This window comes from Larus michahellis, chromosome 16 (genome assembly GCF_964199755.1).
Source record: "Larus michahellis chromosome 16, bLarMic1.1, whole genome shotgun sequence".
Taxonomy (NCBI): Eukaryota; Metazoa; Chordata; class Aves; order Charadriiformes; family Laridae; genus Larus; species Larus michahellis.
The window spans coordinates 2,848,473-2,871,278 of NC_133911.1; the positions used below are offsets into that span (position 1 = coordinate 2,848,473).

Sequence of the window (22,806 nt, forward strand, 5' to 3'; positions counted from 1 at the left end):
AATTCTGAAAGGCTCTGATAAGACCGAGCGATAACAGATCGGGATTACTCGTCCGTGGAAAGGAACCAGAGATCCTGCTGGAATGTATTACCACAACGTTTTCATTCACTTCTGCAGTTCTTCAGCCTGAAATGCCAAAAATAATTGCGAATTGCAGATGAAGCGCTCCCTGCTCTCCTTACCTTGTCTCTAGGTGTCTCTCCATCTGCCCTCCCTCTTCCTCCACATCCTTTAAGAACCAGTCTCAAAAACAAGAGGTAGAAGTCATCTTAATCTCTGCCTCAATGCTAAATACTTTTACTGAACCTGTTTATTAAAATGAGATAATGCTTATCTGCTTTCAGGAGTCAGGAAGGCAGGTGGGATACACACCTAGTACGTAACAAAGACTCCCAACAGAGCTCCTATACCTCCGTTATCTTATCTACATTTTAAGAGTTTTATTACCTTTGTAAAGGTAAATATAGTTAGGCATAAGTAGACTCTAAAAACACGAGTATTAGAAGGGGTAGGATATAAACCGCTCTTCAAAGGCTCCTACGACACTTGAGGAAATACACAGTGCTCTAGCACAGTCCTTCAAGGAATGTAAGAGTGCTCACTCTGTTTAAGCTGCTTTAATCACTTCTAGTACAATGGGAAGATTAATATAGTTTAGTATTCCTAGTTAATTATGGCGACCAGCCTTTACAGAATTACCATTAAACCACGGTACCATGCCACTCAGATGGAAACAAATTAACAAAGATGACAGCTAGGAGGATGTAAAATTCAAGATTGGACATGTTTAAATGTACAAAGGCAGATCAGTCTTAAATTCACACAAGCTCAGTGGTTGTTTTTGCTGTCTCAGTTGCATAAATTCCCAAGAACATAATTGTTTAGTTCTTGAATTCACAGGAAATTAAAAAAACCTTGATGAGCACTGGAATACCCTTGAAGATCCTGGTCCCAGCCTAGCTGAAGGCTCATCTAGCCTGAAAGGCAGTAAGCCCAGTTTGCCTTAAAATTGAATTTCATTTCTGAAAACTTAGCAATTTCACCTTTCTTTGCAGCAGGAGGCAATCTGAAACACTGCAGATTGTTATTATGGGGGGAGGATAAACTACTGCCAATGGCAGCCCTGTGCTATTTACAGAGGGGAGGAGATGGACAGCAGAAGAGTTCCAGTACAAACTTGGTTTTAATGCAAAAGGCCAGCGAAAAGGAAGAGAGTGACAGAGGTGACCTCATTCCCCTGCCTTTCAGCTGCTCTACAACTAGAGGAATTAGGCTGAGTCACGGACCCAAAGCCCACTCCAGGAGAAAGCCACACTACCTCACCATGGGAATAAATCCCTGCCCACGGGTCTAGAGATGTATCTCAATGTGGATTTTAGAGGAGAAAAAAATAAATCAAACAGTAATTAATGCTTCACTGAACGCTCTGGAGAAAGAACAAAACAGGATGACACCTCTTTCAGGGCTGCAACACCATGACGCTAGCTCAGTGCCTTGACACCCAGTCCCCAGTATACCCACACCAGTATGGCCCACCTTGACACGACGACTGCAAGGCTCCTGTGCTCCCCTACGTGAAATAACGAGTGGAGAAGAAAGTAAATTCCTTCCAGCCATTGAAACTTAACAGGGAAGAGTCTGACTGCATTGCATATAAATGGATAGCAGGATGTAATGCCCAAAAGGGGAAGAGAAGCTCTGAAGGAAAATGGGTTTATTTGCAGATTCATCACAAGCTACCACCAGGAGCTTGCTGTCCTTCAGGGATAGTTATCACAAAATGAGCTTACTTACGTCCCATAGCCATTCTTGAAAGGATAAAATTCTGTACAGCATCTCTGCAAGCGGGACTTCATTCCCAGGGTCACTTTGTCCCCTTTAACAAGAAAAGCTGGTCTCCCACTGACAACCGGCAGTTCTACGCTCTGGTTAAGAATACAGATTAGTGGAAAAACATTTTCCAGGGCATTAAGGAGTTCTTAAGTGCTTCGCACTCCCTTTTTCTCTCTTTCTTTAAAGGAAAACCAAAAAAAAAAAAAAAGGGAAAAAAAAGAGAGGGTGTTTCAAAATCGCATGGCTGACAGACACAGCCAAAGGGGAGGTGATTCTGGTATAGTCATTTGGGGAAAAAATTCAGTAGAAGAGTTAGGAACAGAAACCAGACTGCCCAATGGCATATGGTTACTGAAAAAGCTAAGAGGAAAATAAAGATTTTTTTCATACCTTGAAAGGGGGAATTTTCTTACAGCAGTTTTAGTGATAAAAGCTGTTTGAACCCTTCAAATATTCCCATTATGATTCAGTATTAACGCACCTGTGCCATTCTATGGAACTATGTAGAATTACACCAAAACCTAGCATTTTTGTTAACTAGATTTGACTTGTCAGGACTTGACTGCTATGATCGAACAGGCAGGGGCCTGCTAAATTTAAATTCTGTTCTCTGTATCTGAGACAGCTTCATTTTAAAAAAGTGACATAGTTCTATTTTCTCCCCTCAGAGACAAGCAGACAAATTTTACCTGTAAGAAAGCACAGAGAGAAATACATTTTCCATTGAAACCACTGATTTGGAATAAATACTGAGCCACGATCCCTTTGATCTTTAATTCCAGCATGAGTCACTGCATGGACTAAACACACCTACTGTATTTAAGGGTAAAGGGGTATCCAGTCCTTTATACGTCATCCCTTACTTCAACATCTCTGTTCTCTTTGCTAATGAGCCATTGTAAATTAATGAGTTTTCCTGCCCACACGAAGAGGACTAAGTTAATTCTTCCCTGGAATTCCTCTTTTTTATATCGGGTCTGTGAACTGTCATGTCTTTCAAGCAATGTTGATCTCCACTTACATACACAAAACCCCCAAACCTTTCAAAGCAAACAGAACTGGGTTTGTAATGCAGTGGCACACCTGTGTGCTGAGAACTGCACAATACAGAACTTTATCGTAAGTTTATCTAGGCTTTGTAATTTCTATTCAGATTCGCGAAACCATTTAAGATTGGGAAATCAAAACATGGGCTTGTCCATATCAAGAGATTTGTGAAGTTACACGTAATTGAGGCTCAGGCTCTAACACCAAGTTTTGCTTTCAATTGCACTTCAGTGGAAATTCAGAATAAATCCACTGAAATTACCATCAGATTGAAGATTAAACCTGGAGCCCCACTACCGAGAGTAGCAATGCAAGCCATCCATTTGATCCCACACAGCTAAAATCCTTCTCTAAAGCAACGCACGGTGGTGGTTTCAACAGAAAAAGCCAAAAAAGGGAGAACTGAACATTTCTCCAGTGAGAACAAGCTCCAAAATGCAGCAGCAGGCTTATTTTTGAAGGCATGACACAGAAAGCAGACGTGACTAGGTTCAGTCCCAAAACCTACTTGGAAGGGGATTCAAATTAACAATCTTTTGGGGGAAGCGGGACACACGAGTCCAGCAGAACGCTTCCAAATTGAGTCCAGTAACCACCGAGTCACGTGGAGATGAGTTGGAGTGTGGAAACGCTCAAACAAAAGGCTGAAGAAACGCATCATCTGTGATTCACTTTCACACAGCAACTAGTCCATGTTCTGTGTCATTAACAAGCGGGACGCATCGTTAATGGGCACAGAGCACCATTCTCTCCGAGCTCTCTCGATGCTCGTGTTGTTGAAGTCGATCCAGAGGCAGAGCTGATGTCATTTTTGTACATGGATCAACACCGCTCGCAGCAAATAAAACAGAAGAGAAAGATTCCCACACGTTTCAAGTATTTTCAACAAATGCTAATAATTTCATTTTTAAAAGGCTTTTGAAATTAAGCACCTTGTTAATCCAATAATGGGAAAAGTATATGCCTCCCAGATGCTGCTTTCTGCAACACAAACTAGAAAAAGTCACCAAATCCTCCTGACTTTGTCACAAACATCTAGCATGACCTGCAATCCAGGTAACACTAACAGGCACTGCTCTATAACCTTCGCTTTTTTCAAGCCTACTTTGAAGCAGAAAGATCTGATAAGAACCGTTTCCAGACTAGGCGACAGCCAGGGATTATGAAACCATACACATTACTTATTTCTTTGTCATCAAAAACAAATTCCACCCTCCTAAATGACTCTTTAATCAGCAGGCATGGGCATCTCTAGGTCATTAACTGCGGTCATTCACCTCTAACCCCAAACTAAGGCATTTTAACAATATACTTGAAATTCAGTAATCTATCATTGTGTCCAAGCTGTCACCATACTACGATGATCTTACTTTTCCCCTATTTTAAACATATAATAAAGTGGAGATTGAGATGAGATCTGAGGAAGAAATTGTTTGCTGTGAGGGTGGTGAGCCCCTGGCCCAGGTTGCCCAGAGAAGCTGTGGCTGCCCCATCCCTGGAGGGGTTCAAGGCCAGGTTGGCCGGGGCTTGGAGCAACCTGGGCTGGTGGGAGGTGTCCCTGCCCAGGGCAGGGGGTGGCACTGGGTGGGCTTTAAGGTCCCTTCCAACCCAAACCATTCTATGCATAGAAACTTGAGAAAAATGCGACCAGCAATACCAGCACGTGAGAGCCCTCACACACAATGAAACTGGAGACAGTAAAATGTAGAAAACACCCAACAGAAGCCAGGGGTATGGTGGGGCAGAGCAGGACAGAGTTTGAAAACTGGCTTAGAAGCACAGCTGTGCACTATATGATTTGCCTGTGCTTTGTTTACTAAGGAAAAAATCAGTCTTGCCCCATTTATTACCTTTTATTAACATTTATTAGTTATCATCTCAGGGTTCTGGGAACAAGGTAATCTTTGAGTTCAGACTGGTCACAAGGCTGCAGGAGAGCTTCAGTTAGACTAAACGGCGTTAAGTTTTTAACTATCTTTAAAGACCAAGCTGGAAGAAATCTCTTCCCTTCTTGTACAGACAAAAACGCTGGTCTTAAACATTAAGATGGAGACTTAAACCGTAAAGAACAACATCCTGTGAGTATTTCTACGAAACTGAAAGAAAAAAATAAAATAAATTTAGTCACAGAAAAGAATACACAGGAAGCCAGCATAAGACCTGGCAGAGCATCACCACAAAACTTTGACCACAAAAAAGCCGCTGTTGAGCCGTATGTGGGCTCAGTGCTTTCTTTAGCTCCAAGCCCAGCACTCAAACAGCATTACTGCAACGAAAGCCTATGATTATAGATGATGCAGAGCTAGAAATAACTTGTTTCTGTGTTTGTTTTCACCTCAGCCCTAAATTGCCAGGATCTTTAGGGATTATTTGGGTTTAAGATCAGAGGTATTTGGGGGGTTTGCTCCCAGACCTACTCAACGCTTAAGCTGTGCTTTGAAAGTCTGTTTTTTTGCCTTCAGAAAGTCCGAAGCTTCCCACCGTGAGTCACGGGAGAATCAAAAGGTAAATTCAAAATAGACACAGAAAGTCCTGTGGTTCTCTGGCAACAGAGGAAGCTGTTCTTTGAAGAATACGACGCGGATTTTGTCCCAGGTTTCTCTGAAACTCTAACCACAACACGAGGTGATGATTTTTTCTCTCCGCCACATCCAATCTGGTTCATCTACGAATTCATTATTTTAATTAGAATTCAGAGTTAAGAGGTAGCCAAAGATAAAGTTCTGAATAAATAGCTAACTTGCACAGATAAGGCAGCTACTTCAAATCAGTCGTAACACACCCCAGCCCTCCCTGGTTGCTCCCATTACAAGCCAGTTAAAGTAAGCCACACACAGTGATTTATCTACTTAAATATTTAACAAAGTACAGCCCCAATCCCACTGTTAGAAAGCAGGATCAAAGGGAAACGTCCCCTCTCCTTCCCAACCTTCTCCTACATTACTACAACCCAGAAGTCCCAGTTTCTAGCTACACCAGGGGGGGAACAAAAAAAAATAAATCAGAGATTTGTTAGAGTGCTCCAGATATTCGTGTATATCGTAAATGCACATCTTTGCAGCAGCATTTTAGAAGCAAAGATGGCATCATTTACAGAAAAATGTCTGACACCCAAACAAACTTTATTCTTATAGCGCTTAATTTGCACAGCTCCAAGCGGTACAACTTTCCAACCAGCAATTATAAGGCATGTACATTTTTGTTACAAGGCCAAGTTTTCTCACATTAGACAATTTTCTCCATTCTTCACAGAGAAAATCACGTCCTCCTAGTGCAAGTAAAAGTCTTTTCTAGACTCAGTATCAGGTTTCACCAGAGAGAGTGTTTAACGTCAAACTTAAGGGGCATCCAAAATTCCCCAATACCAGGCTGCGTGGCTGCTTTGGAAGCCGTAAGAAACACTAGATTTCAGTGAAAAGCCACATTGAAACATAACTACCCCTTGAAAACATAAAAATAAAAGCAAAAAATACCAGAATTAAATATATATATATGGCTTTACACAGAGACTGCATTATTACCGGCTCTGTAACCAATTGAAACACGGACAGAAGTCTAGCATGCTGGTTACATTCTTCTATAGGGATAAAAAAATTATTTGTTTTTTATTGGGTCTACGTGTAACATTTGCATCTTGTTACCACTGATATTTTAGTTTTAAAAGTTTTCAGACATTCCTCCAGGGCTTATCTTAAGCACATTTTTATTAAGTTCCCTTCTTTAAAAAAAATGAGAGCCAGTTAGTTTTGACGCGCGCGGCCTTTGACAATGATAATCTTTGTCCTTTCCAGCTGCAGCAAATTTAAGATAATCTCTTTTTCAAGTGGACTTTATTAATCTTCCAAATGAAATACCATCCTGAGGTAAAACAATTATTTCCAGTTCAACCCTTAGTAAGAGTTAAGTCGCGGCTGGAAAAGACAGCTAACATCTGGCAGACTCAATATCTGCACCAATTAAGAACAATTTTGAAACCATAATATACAAATCTATTCAAGTGTTCAGACTAAAGCTCTCCACAGCCATCAGCAGCCTTCTTGCAGCTAAAAGAAAAAAAAAAAAAAAGGAGGAGGGAGGAGAGGGAATGACTGCAGAAGGTTTTCACCGAGTCAGCAGCCTCCGGCTGGCCACACGCAGCAGTATTTTGCCTGTCACAACACCCAGCGACATGCTGAGATCTTCAAGGGAGGGAGATCTCCCTGGGTGCCCAGCTGGCAGGGGAGACTCCCCACCCCAAGGAGCCACCTCTCGCCATGTCCTCACACCATCCTCGGCATCGCTGCCTGACAGCATCCCTCCGACGGCCTGCCTTCGCCAGGAGACACACCACCAGCGCTCCGGCCTCGATCGACAATCTAACTAGACTACTTGGGGGGAAAAAAGCACATTTGTTTTCCCCTACCCGTAACCGAGTAGATGTAACTCTCTTACCAACAGTAACACAGGGCATCACTGTTCACTGGAGATGCTGCGGCCCCATTCAGCTCGGCTGCCTGAAGCCCCAAGGAAGGACCCCAAAGCCCACACGGAACAGGGACGGGCAGTTACACAAGGATGTGCTGGTTTCACATCCCCAGGTACTCTTCAGAAAGCAGATTTTTCCTCTAAATAACCTAAACAGATCACAGTAACCCGAATTCCCTCGCAGGGCAGTGGCACAGTCACATGCCGGCAATTAAACCTGCTTATCCCCCTCTGCGCAGCTGGTTACCCACGGAGCCAGGGATGGACACATCCAAAATTCAAACAATGCCCATTTAAAAACCCACAGCTCTTCATCTCACCCCAAAGGAGGTGAAGCAGTACAGTTGATTATTTTTTTCTGTCTAGAACAAAAACACTTGGCCTGCGTGTTTCAGCTTACAAGTTCTGACTTACCTCCACTTTCAGATAACTGTCCCTGAAGGTTTTGGTTTTTTATGGAGTTAATTTGACTACAAAGGAAGTGGACAATTTTACCTTTTCTTGTTAAAAGGGTAAAGCCGATAAAGGGCAAGCAGATAAAAAGCTACAAAGGATTTGGAATCAGATCTATGGCCAAAAGCTCTTCTAAATGCTAGCATAGTTTGAAAAAAAAAACAACAACACAACAACAACAAAAAAACCCAAACAAACCCAAAACTAAAACACTAAGGAAAATGAATTTTAAGTTCATTTTTCCTATAAAACTCCTCCAGTTACTGGCTCCCACAGCTGAAGTCATAATCCACAGTGTAGAAGCATGATTGTTACTAAAGAAATACTGCAAGATTAAGACCAACATGTTAAGTAGAAAGAGATTCATATTTATGTACTATTTGTGTAAAATAACATCCTCTGGGAAAAAAAAAGGGGGAATTTTGTTCTGAAATATCTGCTGGGCTTCTGAGGGGGAACATTTCCTCATTTGTACTTTAGATACAAAGCAAGCCTGGGTAAAATATGATCTAGGCGCTCTACTGACTACGCGCTCTGATATTTTCTAGACCTCAGAACTCCAGTGTTCAGATGTCCAAGAAGAATGATTCTGGGGGGTGGAACAAAGGAGTCGAACATATTTTCCTAAAATGAAGCCATCGGTAATGCCAAAAATTGCACAGGCAGAATTTCATTGGAAAGAGCAGCTTAGATCACCTTCCACTATTATTTTTAAGAGTAGCAGTAAAGCTACCTTTAAAAGAAAGGAAATAAAAGGGATTATGTCACCTCTGAATGCCACCATTGCATTTTTCCTTTCGCAAGTATGACATCAATGAGTTTGGGTCTCCAACAATAACAGACACATCACACATGAGCCATGTCTTTGAAATTAAGGATTCACTCGAGCAGTATTCACTGACTTGGCAATGCAATCACCTCCCTGGCGTTTTCCTGGAAGCCAAATGTTTCAAACAAGACACATTTGCTAGCTGTGCCCTCCTTAATCATGTGGTCATCCTGGAAAGGAAAAAAAGCCTCCAATGTTTTAGGAAATAAGTAAGTGTGACGTATTGCCATCTGCTTAAGCATCATTGCATATTGACTTGGTGGCTTCTTGGTCAGGCTACAAGGCCCGATTGCTTCAAAGAGGCTGCCGCGTTCTGCTGGTTCTCGAGCAAAGCAAAAGGGTTATTTTCTCAGTGTGAAACAACAACCGTGTACAAAACCATTCTCCAATACCTCTGGCAAACAGGGTGTTTCCCACACCAAGCTACCCACGCTCTGGAGTGGTGTTTCACAGGAATGCTGCTCAATAGGCAAAGGGGCTGCTCATCGCGGCATCTTCGCAGGATCCCAAGTCCGCCTTAGAAACTCGGGCAGGCACCTAACTTTCTGCAAGCCCCAACAGCACCGTCAGGAGACGGGCACAAGGCTTGTTTTCCACTCGGAGCTCATTTCCCTAAATAAAACTCCATCATCAAAGGGTTCACAGCCAGATAAGGTAAACCTAAAGTGCGTATTTATATACATGTGCGTACACACAAGCATGCCAGGACAGAGAATCCCTCCCCTGCAAAAACAAACAAGAAAATATTGGTACCAATCTTCGCAGGATTGCTGACAAACACTGCAACACCCCATTAGCTCATGGTAATGAAATCCAATTGACTAATCTACTCTGTCTGCGAGAAATTAAATTTAAAACAGCACAGTATTACTCTGTAAGCATGCAAAAGTGTGCTCAAGGCCACCAGCAAAAAAGCCATCTACCCCAAAAGAGCTTAACGTGTGATGTCCATCTGATGAGTGAAGGTCACAGGAGAGTGGAATAATCATTCCAATTACATAGTAATAAACGTACCATAAAAGACACACTGCAGATATAGTACTGGTGTGATACGTGTTGATATGCATTAATCAAATTTTATTTTCAAGCACCAGGAGAAAAACCTGTTACAAGAAGAGGAAGTGCAGTGAGAATAAGATTTGTGATTGCCTACAAAGAGGCCCGTTTCCATTGAATTTATGGAGCGTGCAAGCACTCACACCGGAACACAGACTCTGGGGTGAAAATTTGCTGTATACAAGCAAGTGGAAGCAGAACAGACAGAATCAACTATGTATCTGTAGAAAGACTGAACTTAAAGGGCCCGCAAGTCTCCTCTTCCCTAAGAAAAAAAATATAAATAAATCACACATCCATTAAAAAGAAGAAGTATGCCCAGCTTTTGGTGGCATAACCCACACCCAACACATGTGTTCCATAACCAAGCCACCACCAAGCGCAACTTCCTCTGAAGCACCACTACTCCCATCGCCTTGGTACCAACCGTAAAAACAAAAACAACCCTGTGCCACAGTGGCATCTACTATTCTAGACTGAAAAAGAGAGGCCAACTTCTTTTTTCCATCCAGATTCAGTGGGTGCTCCGGCCACAACGTACAGAGCAATCAAGGCACACAAGCTTTAAGAAGATGCACTGAAAACAGACAGTACTTTAGTTAACCAATAGGCCAGAAATTACTACTTAAACAGCGTATGCCTGCCGATAAAATCTCTCTAAACCGATTTAATTCACAAGAAAAGGTCTGGTATAAAAGCTGATGGCTAGAGGGATGCAAAGAGCACACTGCAGTCCTGTTACCCTGGACAGAAGAAATTCAGCTACGCTTCACAGGCCACAGAGCCCAGAAAAGCCAGCTGCCTCCAAAAAAAAAAAAAAGAAAGGATTAAATTTGTTCTACGGAAAAAAAATAAAATAATACAAGGCTGGGAAAGGAAGAAATGCATTTTAAGCCTTAAGATGCCAAAACTCCAAACGGGAGTGCCCACGCCAGCCCCAAAGGACAGGCAGCTCATCAGACAATGCAGGAATCTCCCTGCAGAATCCCAACTAGCTTTTCTTTTTTTTTTTTTTCTCCTCCTCCTCCTCTGGCCTCCATCTCTGCCACAGCCAGGTTGAGCAGGCGAATACAGCAACCCGAAGGGAACGCTCTCCCCATCACCGGGGGGAGAACACCACCAGTTAAAAACCCAGGGCTTCCCAACAGGCAAAGCAAAACCTCCAGATTTACCAGGGTTTACAGAGCCTGGCGTTAAGGCTTTTGTTTTGACTAATTCGGAGGAACATCTGGGAGTGCAAACCTTCCCCTGCAGTATTTGCAACCCAAATATTGCAGCACTGAGCTAATTTCAGAGAGCTGGCTGAAATCGACTACTGGAGTGATTAGTCCAGAAAATGAAGGCAAGCTAAATTTAGGAGCAACTATGCAATGCAATATTAATAACAGATTATCTCCCTTCTCCAAAAAGGACTTTTTTTTAATTTTTTTTTTTTAAGTCAAGCTGACGTTCCTTTTAAGATCAAGGTTCCCCAGCCTCCAAGGGAAAGATCTTACAGTTTTCCATACATCAGGCTGAGGTGCAACCCCTCCCTGGAGGCAGAACCCCCCAAACCCATTGGAGCATCCTCCCCAGGGAGGGAGCCCTGATGGGGATTGGGGGGGGGGAAACCTGTCCCCATGTCCCCAAGGGTCTCCCCAGACGCTTCCCCCGCCCCAAGGAGGGACTCGCCCGTTTCCCCGCACTGCAGGAGCGGGCGGCCCGCATGCCCCCCCCCCCCGCCTCTCCCGCGGGCTCAGGCCCCCCCCAGCCGCTCACTTTCTCTTGTACTCATCCCGCTCCCGCTTGACTTTGGCCAGCACGTTGTAGAGGGCGCGGATCTCGGGGGTGATGGTGTCGATCTGGACCCCGACGCCGTCCGGATGGATCCAGGAGACGCCGGGCCCCTGCACCGTCTCCAACCCGCCGCCTCCGGTTCGCCGCACCTGGGTGTAGCTCCAGATGGTGCCGGGCAAACGGCTGTAGTGAGGGGGGGACGAGGCGAGGGGAGCGGCGGCCAGGCCGTGGCCGGGGCCCGGCGGCGGCAGCAGCGATGGGGGGGTCCCGGCGTCGGTCTGCACGGCCTGGTCGCGGGAGAAGGTCTTGTAGCGCAGGCGGCGGTCGCGTTCGCTCTGCTGGGCCGCCAGCTGCTTCTCCAGCAGCCGGTTACGCCGCTCTAGCTCGTGGACCTTGGCCAGGAAGCAGCGGAACCGCACGTTCAGCCCCTTTAGCAGGTGGATGTTGGAGCCCAGGTCGTTACGAAGCGCCGCCGTTACCGGCGGGCCCCCACCCGCCGCCGCCGGGCTGCCGGGGCCGCCTCCACCGCCGGGCCCCAGGGGGCAGGAGGCGGCGGCGGCGGCGGCGCCGGGGGAGAAGGCGCGGGCCATCTCCCCGAAGAGCAGCGAGTTCATGGCCCGCCGCCCGCCTCAGCGCCTGAGGTGAGCTGAGGTGAGGTGAGGGGGGGGCGGCCGGAAGCGGCGGTTTTAACGGTCGCGGAGTGACCGTTGGGCAGCACGCGGGCCGCTGAGGGCCGCCGGGGCGGGCGCGCTGAGGGGAGAAAGAAGGATCGATACCAAGACCGCCGCCGCCGCCACCGGCTCCTCACGCTCCTGCGGCCGCCGCCGCCGCTGCCCGGGCACTGAGCGGCCGCCGGAGCGGGGCGGGCCCGGCTCCGCCTCGCCGCGCCCCCGGCTGCGGGCAGCTCTGCCGCCAGGCCACGCCCCCTTCGCCACACACCTCATCAGCATAACCACGCCCTCTCCCCGTGACCCCGCCCCCTCCACCAAGGCACGCCCCCGCGGGACCCTCCGCGTGTCCCCAGCGAGGTCCCACCGCGGGGCGGGGTGGGGGGGCGGCGGTTTTTGGGGGGTGATCGGGTCTGTGGGCGCTGCTGATCCCCCGGTGTGCCCCCCGGATTAACGGGCTAAGGCAAAATAAATGGGGAAGAGTCGCTCCTGCCCTGTGAAACTCCCCCCCGGCCTTTGCGTCGCTGCTTTTGGCTCTCGGGGAAATCACCTAATGGATAAGATTCAATTATAAGGGGTGAATTTTGTTATCCGAATGCAGAGTCCTGCCTAAGTGCTAAATAACACTGATATTATAATAATTAAGTTATTAAATAAGCGTTTCCCAACTGCCGCTCCTGGACCTCTGAGCCACTCGGCAATCAAAGGATATTGTGTAATTGAATTATGCGATTACTCCGTTGCGCTGCCACGGATCGGAATGATGCTTTGTGAGCGAGCGAAGCACACGGAAAACTCTCGGTAACACCGGCGTAAAGCTGTAGTAACGCTATTCGCTCAAATAGTTTTTGAAATAAACCCACGGTGCTTTGCCAGGTGATATTTCTATTCAAACACGCGGGCAGTATTTATATTAAACTACATGGGCAGCAGCATCCACCTGCGGAAGCTCCGTCGGCACCCGCGAGCGCCGTAACCGAAGGCTCTTCAAAGGGCTCTGTTAATGCTTTACAAGCTCGCGTTTTCACAGCTTCTCCTGGAAAAAAACAAATAAATGTACTGGGTGGAGGCGCGATAATGTACCGGGTGACTCAAAGAAACACCTGAAAAGATTATCTTTTACCGAGCACAAAACCACTTCAGCCTCTGTTTATGTAGGCTGTAACCTGTGTTCTTCGCTGAGGTTACGGGAAAACATCATTAATACCTTGGTCATTAGGGCACGGCTGTAACTGCTGATGTTGGGTCCTGTCAATGCATCAAACGGGGCCATATTTAAAGAAAAATATTGCAGTTCACTGGGAAACGTTCCCATAGCACGTACCACCCTGCAGATTCACAGCAATACTTACAAAATGCAAAAATAGACTAAAACTGCCAATAATAAGGTGATTATTAGGGGCAGAAGCCAACCACGAGCAGGTTTCTCCCAGATTTGGGTAATTTTCTGGTTTTTAGGCACGCGGCATCCTCGCTGGCAGGCGGCAGCGCTGGAAAGAGCCGGGCGATTTCAGAAACCGCGGAAACCGTGTGGTCAACAGCTGGGAAAATCCTTTTGAACAACAAGAGCTATTTTATTCTTTCCCTTAAGGAAGCAGGAAAACACCAGAGGGAATGATAAACCGGCCGGTTAATTAATGCTTTTGTACCTGCCCGGTGAGACGATGCATATCGTGATTGCTCGTTAGGCAGCACCCATCGCCTTGGCAGTGAGGGTGGATCCACCGGGCTGATCCAAAGGTCGTTAAATCAATGAATCTTCTTCCTAATGGGCTTTGGTTCAGCCCTGGGATGCGTACGGTCACCACCAGCTCCGCCGCCGGGCTACAGTTTCATCCCGGCCCCTGAAAGTGAATCACCCTGAATTAATCGCAACAATTAATTAGGTTTAGGCTCGGCTTCTTCGGTGAGGGCTCCTGCGACCGCAGAGCTGACCCCGTGGCCACCGACGCCATGCTGAGCAGCCGCGGTCCCGCACATGGGATACCCCATGGCAGCCGGGGACATTCCTGGAGGGATTCCTCCGATTCCTGATGGGGAAAGCTCTCCCACTGCCTGCCAATTGCAGATATAAATAAGGAAGCAGTGATTAGCCCTTTCCTATTCGGAGAGGGAGGAAAAGGGATGGGAAATGGTGCTATTTCTGAATGCAGAAACTATCCGGCAATTAAATAATGGTGACCACCCCTAGCGATGTTAATAATAATGCGTTGGGTTTATTTTTACTCTTAGTTGCTTCACCCAAACACGGGCTGGAGCGGGGGCCGAGGAATCTGGCCCCTTGGATTTGGTTTTTACACCCATTTTTACCTTCGCTTTGTCAGCATCCTTCACTCGCAGACCTCGGGGGCTGTTTCAGGACTGCTCTCCACATCTGCTTAGGTTTTTTTAGTATTAAATTTCCTGGGTTGGGTTATATACATTGAGGCTTTGTCAGCCTGACACTCGTGGAAAGTTCTTGTTTCCTTGGCTCTGTCTTCCTTCCAAGTAACCATTTTTCAGCCAAACCAAACCAAACCCAGCAGCCTCGCAGTTGCGCCGAGTTACAGCGAACAGGTGACGCTCCCCCGGGCTGACGTGCGTCGCCACTGGGTTACGTTTGAATAAATCCCCCTCTGAAACAAAGGAGCAAAAATCCTTTGGCTTAACATCCGTAAACCCTCGAAAATGCCCCACTCAATAATCCCACCGGAGCCCTCCTCGGCTCCGACTTCCCAGCGTGGTGGTGAAGCGGCATCTCCTCCAAAGCCCCCAGCGATCGCAGCATCCTCATTCCCCTTCCTATTCCCTCGGGCAACAGCCCGAGCCTGCTCTTTGCCAGCCTCAGAGGTGGAAAGGGGTGATTTATTCACCCCGGACCCTGCAATACCAAGAGGTACCTTCTTTCTGAGGCTGCCATGGACCAACCAGCAAGCTTCAGTGGTTGAACTGGGATTAGTATCGCTCACGTGCGGCTCTTACCCTTGCACTGCAGTTTGGTGCCCAAATAAGGGTATTTGGGCAAACCAGGCTGCTGAAAGAAGTGGAATTTTTAACAGTGCCTCCCCCAAAATGGTTGGGTTTTAACCCAGCCCGGCGTGATGGTGCACGAGCATCGCTGGGGCGATGGGATTAGCAGCTGATGAGTTGCTGCAACCCCAGCTGCATTTTTGGCCAGTAAAGAGTTTCCGACTTCAGCCGGCCCTTTTCCCCGCACTCTCCTGTGGTTGCGCCAGCATCAGGGCTGTTTCTTGAGAAATCGGAGCAGAAAGCATCCCTGCCTGCCTGTGCCCTGCAACAGGCACGTGGGAAGATAGGCAAGAACGTGCCAGCTGCCCCGGTGACTCCTCCGGTGACTCAGACCCCCCAAACGCACCCAGTTGTTGCACAGAGACACGAAGGCTGCGCCTCTTCGCATATCAACAAGGTGTCGCTCGGTGGAGAAAGGGCTGGGTTAGCCACCGGGGTTATCGTTTCACGCCGTATAAGGGAAGCCCCTGGTTCGTGTTGGGAATTGCATCGGTCACCACGTCACGCTGCGGAAACAGAAAATATTTGGCAGGTTGGCTGCTATTGATAATGCAGGAGGAATGAGTTACATCAGCAGTTACAAAACCAGCCGTTTTCCTCCCTGCAGGTTCCTTGTTGCCTTTAAAGGAGGTTTCTCCACCTCAAACAGTGTTTTTACCCCCCATATATTTTCTCCAAGTCCTATCAGCTCATGTGAAATAGGAGCTGCTGCTCAAATCCAGCACCTGCTCCCATTGCATGTCTATTCCTTTGCTCCAGTTGCTTTTTCAGCGATAAAAATCTCATTTTGCCACATCTGGGGGTTTTACGTGCATCAGCACAGCAAAACAGAACTCAGCCACCAAGAACTGGGGATGCAAAGGACGCACGGAGGCTGGTTGACTTCAGGACATCCCCGTCTCCGCTCCCCTGGGCTGGGGATGATCTTCTCTATGGAGATCGTGTAAATATTTTGGAAACAAAAGCTTCTGTACCAGGTGCGACCCAAAAGGGTGGGAGAACTCAGGAGCCAGGGATGCAGCAAGAGACAAAGATGCTGCGAAGCATCCACTAACTCAGAGCGGTTGAGACACGCTGTACTATTTCCTTGGAGACTGTGGCAATGTTCATTGCTTCCTTAGTAACCAAATATTTGCATCTGTATTGAGTAGAGCAGCAAATATGCATCGATAAGCCCGTACAGGCCGCCGCAGGTGTGTGGTAGGACGCGGTGATTCCTTTGGCAGCTCCTCCAGGATAATCACAGGATGCCGCATCGTTAATTTGCGCAAGCCCAAGTGCGCCGTTCCAATCCCGGCGGTGCGAAGCTTTTCATTCTGCAGGTCGCAGGTGGACCCTGGCCTGATTAATTTAAATGCGGAACAACTTTCAAAGAATTTCAGTCTTGTGGGAAGAGATATGATATGATAGGATTTCTTTTCCTGCTGCCCCCCCCCCACTCTGTAGCCCGCGCTGGGCTCAGCGATGGCTTGAGCACCATTCAAAGCTCAGAGCACAGAAGACGGTTATTGGGATATATTTTTAGCTCCCGATTTAAATCTCTCTTCCAGAAGCCATTCACTGAGTATTTTCATTCCTTGTACTGTGGGGTTTTCTAGCCTGCCATGTTTTGCACCACACAGGATGAAGAAAAACTTCCTGGAGGGAGCTGGCGATGGGAGTACTGGATGTTCTTGCCTTGGCCACACTGCTCTGCTCCAGGGCTGGTTTTCCTCCGAGCACCCCTCTCCCTGGGATGCATTTCTCACCTTCCCTCCTTCTCCACCAGCTTCTCCACCAGCGTGGGACAATGGGATCTGCCCAACAGAGGGGATCCCATTTTCTATCGCACCCTGGACCACTCCAGCCCTCCACCTCCCATCTCGAACCTGGAGAGATGCTCGTAGCGGCAACAAGAAAATTTGGTGTCAGCAGAGTGAGTCAATAAGCCGAAGCTTTCGGAGTGGCTCCCCTCTTGGATTTCCCAATGTCCCGGGGTGTTTCTGAGGGAGAGGTCTTTGGGTGGAGCACCTTGACAGCTAGACGCCCAGTTTTCGATGGTTCCCAGCCCGTAATGCAGCCCGGTGGCCCATGGCTGGAAAATACCTTTCCACTGTGCCAGCTGATGCAGTCACTGAGCTCGTTATATCAAAAGTGCTTACAGCAGGCAAAATACAGACCGAGGGAAGGGAAATATTAATGACCAGGCACTCGGGAGATGTGCCTTTAATGTCTGATCTCATCATTTGGGAATTAGTTTGTTGTCGTCAAATATTAGGAATAATTAAAGGATGGCGCTGGGTTCAGAACGCACTCATATTTGTTCATTAAATAAGATTAAAAAACGGCCTGGGAGAAGCTGCAGGGATTAAACACCCGAAGAACGGCTCGTGGGGTGTCCCGACATGCAGATGCTGAGCCGCCCGGACGATGTGGCAAGCACCAACGCCAACACACCAGATAACCAGAGCCACCAGCACAACAGATAACCCGAGCCACCAACGCAACACACCACCACAAACACCCATTAGGGGCTGAAAAGGAGATTTTATCAGCCGGGCACACGTGCTACCCCAGGGCGTTCGGTTTGGCTTTCATTGCTATCCAGGGCTGTAATTTGTGTTAAAGCCCCAGAGGACTTCAGCCTTTGCAGGAGCAGCCCCAGCCCAGTTTCCCCGTCTCGGGGTGAGGACAGCACTCCAGCGAGGGTTACTGAGGTCCTGTTGCCACAACGCTTGGGAAAGAACAAGCGCTAAGCGGGATTATTGTTAATAACCGTAATTATTGGGGTTATCATCATTATGGTAAAGATCTCCACATCTGAACGAATGACTGGAGCCTGACAGCCCATAAATCAGCGGGTATCCCTGGCTGCCCTGCCCTCCGCCTCCTTTCCCGAATTAAAGCATCTCCTTTATTCCTCTCCCACCTCCTCCAGCCCTCACCGCTTTCCCGCGGCGGGGAGAGATGCAAAAGATGCCGGACCCAACATCGCTGGCAAGACCAGCCAAGACTAAGCTTTGATATTTCTCCATATTTTTTAATATCAGTCTCTCTTCATATACCGAAGCTGAACGTAAACCACAAACTGCCTAATTTTGGCAATTTCAGCTTCGTATATGCTCTTCTCTCTATCGTACACCTTCCCCAGCGGAGAAAGGCTGTATGGCGGATGTTATCCTGCTTCCCCAGCGGCGTAAGACTAATGCAAAAAAATATCAATATATTCCCCCTGCGGAGCAGGTCGGGATTAATCACAGTGGCCCAAATATCAGACCTGGGCTCTCTACATCGAAACCATTTCTCCTGCGGCTCCGGGGCCTCCCTGGGCATTTTCAGGTCACCCAGGACTCGCTGGAGGGTTGGCACCAGGTTTGGCTGGAGTTTGCCCACAGCTCGAGTTCGGTTATGATTCACCTAAAAGTGGTTTATATTTTAGAAGGGAAGGGAGCAGGCTGAGTCAGGCAGAGGAGTGTCGGGGCGGCGGCACATTTCCAGAAGGCAGCCCCGGCTTTTTTGGAGTGGGAAATCCATCGAGAGGTGCCCGGTGCTCCCAAGGTGATGTAGGAAGGGGCAGGAGAGCTCTGCGGCACCCGGCTGCACGAATTAGGCAATGGGGAAGGTGTCTGATCCCTCCAGGGCCTGTGGCAATGGTGGGATGAAGGGAAAAGTCAGGACGGTGGGATGCAGGGCAGGAAAGAAGGTCTGGGGAGAGATTGTAACTCCTGCTGCAAATCTGGGATCTGTAGCAACAGAGCCTGGATGCAGGGAATAGCACCAAGTACGGGATTACCCTGCTCTAACAAAAGCTTAATAAGCACTATGAAAATAAATAAAATCTTTCAAGAGGCAGCGGCCAGACCTCTTCACACTCCTCAGAGGGCTGAAAGCCGCGTTCCCCATCCCAGTCTCCAGGGATGCTGCTTTTTGAGGGGAGCGATGCCCAGGGGCCCTTAACCTGCCTCAAGTCTCAGCGTTAAAACGCAGGGCCAGGGCTTCCCCTCAACGTGTCATTTGTACCATTTTATTTTTAACTAAAAAGCATCTCTTTCCTACCAGCACGTTCCCCTTTGGGAGGTGGAGCAGGATCTCTGCCGCTCTCCGGGGTTTTGAGAGAAGGGATGGAGCTGGTGGTTCCTCCCCGAGTTGAGCCATCGATGTGAACAAGCGGGATCAATCCTGCCAAAACACCTGCAAATGGGGGTTTAATCATTATTTTTTTTGCCCCTCATGGAAACCAGCAAGGCAGTAACTATTCCAGGAGGTTGCGACTGGCTTCTCCCAGCAACTTCGTGTACCAGAGGGTACAAACCATGACAACCCCTGAAGTGATTTTTTACTTAACTCACCCAAGCATCTTTTCCAGTGGTCCTCGCAAGCCGCGCGGCTTGTTTTTCTCCGTGCCTTTGATTCTGTACGCGTGAGTCGAGAATCATCCCTGCGCGGGGTGATAACGTGGCCGGGCTGCGCCCCAGCGACGTGCAGCAAACAAGTCAAGGCCAATCCAATTTTTTTTATCTGGAGCCAGGCAGGGAGCAAAAACACGACCGAAGGGGTGGCTCCCAAACAAGCTCACACGGACCACGGGAGGTCTCCTGAGATGCGCTGGGAAAGCTGCTCCCCGGGCTGGCAGGGTGGCCGTTCTCCGGAGCAGCCAAACCCTTGCCTGGTTTCATTTGTGAATTTAAAGACAATTTGGAAGCCTGGACTTGGTGCTTTTTGTACTCATTTATGTCCCTTCCCTGCTCGGAGGATGTCTAGTCTTGGCCTCCAGCTGAATGGGGCATAAATCAGTTAAGGAAGCCCCGAATTGAAACCAGGGCTGGCCCAAAGGCAAGGCTGGGGCAGGGAGGGAATTTCGCAGCAGATTTGCTGTATTGTCACCGGCAGACGGCACAGCCGGTGTGACGGTGCCGGCTGTTTGCATAGCGGGCGCCGCAAGGGTTGTGCTCACTGCGCGGCGAAAGCGGTTATTCCTGTGACGGAGACAGCAAGGGCCGGGCTGGCGGAGCTGGTGTGATCTTCCTGGAGGAAAAGGTGCTCAACGGCCAAAAAAAGCACGTGGGACTCAATCCCGGTCTGGGAGGGACGGTGCCGGTGCAGTGTCCATGTGGCAGGTGGTGATGCTGAGAGCAAGACAGGAGAAGAGGAGGTTTGCAGAGCCAGGAGCTGATGAGGAGGGATTGATAATTCAGCTAACGACGCTGCAGCAGCAGGGACAGTCCAGCCCTCTGCTGTGCCCTTCCCATGGAGCAAACCAGGGTCTTTCCCTGGGAATTAGCCACCCGGCACGGAGAAAAGCCTCTGTGCTTCCTAGAGCCAGCGGTTCAAGCATCTTAGAAGGCATTTTGGTAAAATAAAAACATCAAACCCCATCTCAGCAAACATGACGCAAACTTTTCTGCCAGCGTAAGCCCGAGCCCGGCCATAGGAGCTGTTTTCATGTGGTTCAGCGGTCAGCGCTGCTCGTCTGGTGTCTCGCTTCTTTGCTGTAGGCTCCTTGAGCAACATCTCAGCATCGCCTTGGCAGAAACTGGCAATACTTTTGTATGAAAGGGTTTTTTTCCTGTTTAATACCGAGGCAGCCGTCGGTACCCTGTGTGCTCACACAGAGTAAGGCTCCCCAGAAACTTTGGACAAAGGGAAAAGAGGCTTCTTGCTCCAGGTGTTGGTGTTGGAGACTGCAAGCCCGAGGTGTACCCATGTAATCGTCGAGGCTCCACCACGGTCTTGCTGAACACACATCAGCCCTATGTTCTTCCCCTGCCTGAAAAATAAGCCGCACGGACGCGTGCCCAGGGAGACAAATCACTTTTCCTCCAACGGAAAAAGTCCAGGGAATCTTTTATGGCATCGAAACGTTGCAGCTCACAGTGTGTTTATGCTCAGCAGCTCTAATCCACCGCTTGTTTGAAAATACTTCCAGGCAATTGCAGTAAGAGACAAAACACAGGAGAGAAACTTGGATGGAAGCATTGGTAGTGGGGCAGAGAGGAGCGGGAGGAAGGCTTCCCATCCCGGCGCGACAGCTGTCGGAAAGAGCACCCAACCCTGCACAAAGCTTCCAGAAGGGCATTTGCCTGGCTTGAAAAAGAGAATTATGAAGTGAGGAGGCAGCAGGACAAAGGAAACCATCATGAAATACAAGGGGGAAGGTCAAGGGCTTCCCATCTTTGTGGAACAAGCCCCGGGAGCTTTTCCCCGGTTTTGGTCAGGTACCACCTGCCCGGTGGGTTTGTGGGATCACAGAAGCAGCAATAAGTGAATTCAGGCTCACGGGGGCCTCTTCACCTGCAGCCGGCGCGAGAGCCTGGCGTGTCCCTGCCGAAGCCAGTGCTCGGGGCAGGGCTGGGTGCTTTGTTCTCCGTGGGAGGTGTCGTTCCCAAGATTAATTAATAAGCAATCACCGGAATTTGACCCAGTGTGAACAGCCATCGCAAGGACACCACATCATCTCGGGGAAGCTCTTGCCCATGAAGTCAGGTTCAAAGCAATTCGCAGAGGTCACACTGTCTCTTGTGCATTGCAAGGGATTTTTTTCTTCGCCAAAAAAGTCTTTTGCAAATAAACTATTTTGGTTTTGGAGAGGGGGTCTGTATTGTTCAGCTGATGGTTGGGTTCATCAGTTTTGAGTCTTTTTACCCGTTTTGAGGCATTCTCCCTCAGTCTTGCTCCTCTCTTACTTCTAATTTAAGTAACATGCTTCCCCCAAAAGTCTTTGCTGACTTCCCCAGCCCCAGCTCACGGGGGATTTTCCAGCCTGGAGGACGTCGCCTTTGTGCAGTACTGCGAATGTTTGAGCCTCTGTGTGTGGCCTGTGTCAGCTGAAACTTTCCAAAACACTTTTGTTCTTGTCCCTCTCTTTCTAGGTCTTCTGGGGTTGTTATTGTTAGTTTTGAGTCCCTCCCAGGCTATTCTGCTCCGCAGAAGCACGACCATGCTCTTTCCACCTTCTTTTCAAATCTGGCTTCCCCATAAATCACAGCCCTCTTGTGCTCTGAGCAGGGAGGCACTTGATACGCCGCCTTTATTTTTCAAAATACATCTCTGGGCCTTTGCAAAACCCTCTAGAATAGCTCCGAGAAGTTTATTGCAACTGTGCTTATACTGGTAAGGACACAGTTTGTGACCTCCTTTTAAGATCCTACTTCCTCACAGTTGTAATAACATCAGTGAACAAATGGCGATCGCGTTCTGCCCCTGGTAAGCTTAAGGATCTGCTGATCCAACTGCAGGGGTAGAGAAAGAATTATTTTGCTGGTATAAACTTTACCAGTTCCTGCAACACCAGAGACTGTTCTGCAAAAGACCTGCGCCAGCATAAACGGAGCTATACCAGGATTTGCATCAGCAAAAACCGGAGCTACGCTGAAGTTACCTTGTTAGGTAAGCTGAAGAAAGGTACTGCGCAAGGTATTTGTAACGTCCTTCTTTGTGCCAGTGAGGCAACAGCTGTGAAGCAAAAGCTGGGGGACTGCCTGGCTCGCTGAGGCTGTGGCTGAAGGAGAAAAGATGTATATTTTTTCAGTGAAAAGACAATAAGTAGGTAGCAAAGCAGCCCAGTATTCCTCCTCGGCTCTCCAAATCACATTAATAGCTCTTGTCTGGAGCTTAACCAGTCAATCTAACAGAAATGACATGGGGGTTTGTCTTGCACCTGAACTCTCAATATTGGAATAGGCTTTAGAACCA

The 22,806-nt window shown here is 48.2% G+C and overlaps 1 protein-coding gene and 1 long non-coding RNA gene across 3 annotated transcripts in view; both read right to left on the minus strand.

Annotated features, from left to right (window-relative positions):
• IFFO2 (intermediate filament family orphan 2) overlaps positions 1-12,212 on the minus strand; it is a 38,056-nt gene extending 25,844 nt beyond the window's left edge. For both annotated transcript variants that reach the window (XM_074560316.1, XM_074560315.1), the window contains exon 1: positions 11,441-12,212. In XM_074560316.1, the coding sequence (XP_074416417.1) occupies positions 11,441-12,072 (632 nt within the window). In that variant the 5' untranslated portion in view covers positions 12,073-12,212. The remainder of the gene's footprint in view (positions 1-11,440) is intronic.
• Positions 12,213-12,997: 785 nt separating this feature from the next.
• Positions 12,998-21,589, minus strand: LOC141732035 (uncharacterized). The gene is made up of 6 exons (XR_012583936.1): positions 19,464-21,589; positions 19,171-19,305; positions 15,482-15,641; positions 14,437-14,741; positions 13,776-13,970; positions 12,998-13,162 (listed from the first exon to the last, which is right to left on the minus strand). It is a non-coding gene; the product is annotated as an uncharacterized LOC141732035 (long non-coding RNA).
• Between the last annotated feature and the right edge of the window lie 1,217 nt (positions 21,590-22,806).